The sequence below is a fragment of the Jaculus jaculus genome, chromosome 13 (assembly GCF_020740685.1).
Source record: "Jaculus jaculus isolate mJacJac1 chromosome 13, mJacJac1.mat.Y.cur, whole genome shotgun sequence".
Classification (NCBI taxonomy): domain Eukaryota; kingdom Metazoa; phylum Chordata; class Mammalia; order Rodentia; family Dipodidae; genus Jaculus; species Jaculus jaculus.
This window is the reverse complement of record NC_059114.1, coordinates 3,249,753-3,252,408: the sequence shown is the minus strand read 5'-3', so window position 1 is coordinate 3,252,408 and position 2,656 is coordinate 3,249,753. Positions and strand designations below refer to the sequence as shown.

General features: G+C 40.7%; 1 protein-coding gene across 1 annotated transcript; it reads left to right on the top strand.

The window, feature by feature from the left end:
- Positions 1-1,705: 1,705 nt before the first annotated feature.
- Positions 1,706-2,656, top strand: LOC105944932 (putative vomeronasal receptor-like protein 4). Its single transcript, XM_012951762.2, has one exon. It carries the CDS (start codon positions 1,706-1,708, stop codon positions 2,654-2,656), a length of 951 nt encoding a protein of 316 aa, XP_012807216.2.

Here is a 2,656-nt window from a genome sequence, read left to right as displayed (position 1 = left end):
ATTTGCCTAAGCACCACATGCCTCTTTCATTGAATCTTGTAACATTTTCATGGTTGTTTATTCACCAACTGAGAAATCAAGATTTGACATGCATAATGGATAAGGCATAGATTTTATTTTTCTCAAGTTTAATGTGGAACTTGTATGCACCACTGGCTTCTTATTAGTCACACAGATTATATACATACATGCATGATTTACCCAGCTCGCTCACCACTTCCTTATTTTTTAAAATTTTTATTTTATTTATTTGCAAGCAGAGAGAGAGAAGGAGATGGACACAGAGAGAATGTCTAGCCAGTGCAAACAACTCCAGATACATGTTCACCTTGTGCATCTGGCTTACGTGGATCTTGGGGAGTTGAACCTGGGTCCTTTGTCTTCATAGCCAAGTGCCTTAATCGCTAAGCCATCTCTCCAGCCCACCCACTTCCTTATTCACATCTCTGTTATTGATGTCCCAGAGAACAGAGAATTACATCTGAAACATTTATCCAGTCATAAGATTAGTGCAGAGACCCTGCAAATCAACATTCACCATAATTATGAATGTCTTAGAGGGCAGTACATGTCATTCACTGTGTAGGTGGACGCCTGCACGTTCCCCTCAGCATATGGGTGAGGACACACTGAACACCCTGCTGCAAGTGTCACCCAAAGTGGACGGACTTCTCCAGGCCACGCAGTTTAACAATCACAGGAGCCCAGCCCAAATATTTCTCCAAATTACCTCATCAGATCATCTTGATGATTAGTGTTCAGTTTTAGAATTGAGAGCCTCATTTAGCCACTGGTTCATTATCAACTTTGACCATGTAATACAAGCACTGTGGTAGGTATCTTAGATACTTGATAGTAAAACAGTGTCTCTGAAGTGTTCTCACTGTCATGTGCAGGAAGGAAGCAGATACACATGCAACACAGGGGTTCAGGGAAAGTGGATGTGACTAAAATGTGAGCTGGTTTTTGAACAATGGACAACAGGTATCTATTGATGGTGGTGTTTGAGTAAAGATCAGGCTGGTGTGTTATCACTATTTCTGTGGTAAGAAAAGTGTCACTGCTACATATACTTGAAAGTCATCAGAAATAAGATTTATGTGGAGAGGAGTCCAAACTGTGGAGGACAAGTAGAATTCAGACTGATATAAAGGTTCTATGTTTGTAAGTCATGAACTAATATATAGATTTCTGCTTCAAGACCTCCCATTTGCTCTAATTTAGGAGATGAAACAGAAAAAGAAGTGACAATGGCTGTAATCAAACATCCATGTGATAGTTTAAGAAGGCTTGGGCATTTTTAAGAGAACAATAAGACTTAACAGTCTTTAAAAGACAAAACTCATAATCAACATTTTGGTTGGAGTCTGTGGATTAATTCTTTCTTTTTTAATTTTTAATTTTTTTTTTTTTTATTTGAGAGCGACAGACACAGAGAGAAGGACAGATAGAGGGAGAGAGAGAGAATGGGCGCGCCAGGGCTTCCAGCCTCTGCAAACTCCAGACGCGTGCGCCCCCTTGTGCATCTGACTAACGTGGGACCTGGGGAACCGAGCCTCGAACCGGGGTCCTTAGGCTTCACAGGCAAGCGCTTAACCACTAAACCATCTCTCCAGCCCAGATTAATTCTTTTCACAAGAATGAGCAGAGACAATCTGACTTGAGTTTCTCTAATGTTTTATCTAGATCTGCATGAAGTCAGAAGATGCTTTGGAATCACCATGTCCAGATTATCATCTGCCTGTGTCTTACTGTACCTGGAATTGTGGGAAATATCCTGATATTTGTGAGATATGTATATAATATTCTCATGGGGCCTAAGAAGAAATCCATAGACCTTATCCTCATTCACTTGTCATTTTCAAATATACTCATTATTTGTAGCACAGTTGTCCGAGACAGAGCCATATGTTTTTATTTCAAGATCTTCCTAGGCCATACTGGTTGCAAAGCTGTGGTTTTTCTGGGAAGAATGGCTCGAGGATTTTCTATTTGCACCACCTGTCTCCTCACTATGGTCCAGGCTGTCACCATCAACCCCAGGGCTACACTATGGAGTACTCTATGGAGAAAATTCAAACCACAGACTGCAGGGCAGGTTCTTCCCTATCTCCTCCTCTTTTGGATATTAAATTCTCTGATAGGCTCAAACTTACTGTACTACATCACATCAGTCAATAGTGTGAACAGATCTGTTGTTGACAAGTATAGTGGGTATTGCATTATGCTACCAAGTAGGCAAATAGCAAGGTGGACTGTCCTCTCTTTCATGTCTATTCGTGATGTTGTCTTCCAGAGTCTCATGGGCTGGAGCAGTGTATCCATGGCTCTGCATCTGTATAAACATCACAAGCACGTCTTCTATCTTCGTACTTCCAAGCGTATCAACAATTCCAGCCCAGAAATCAGAGCAACACTAAGTACTCTCATTCTCATGACCTGTTTCCTTTTCTTTTATTGGGTAGATTTTATTTTCTCCTTGTACACAGTTTCCACAATGACACAAGATTCAATGACATTTATTTCTAAAAGTTTTCTAGAACTTGGTTATGCTATTTTCAGCAGCTTTGTCCTGGTCAGCAGAGATGTTCATGTTGCTAAATACTGGAGTGCTCACAAATTGCTGAAATTAAATTCTGCACCCCTTCCTCCATGA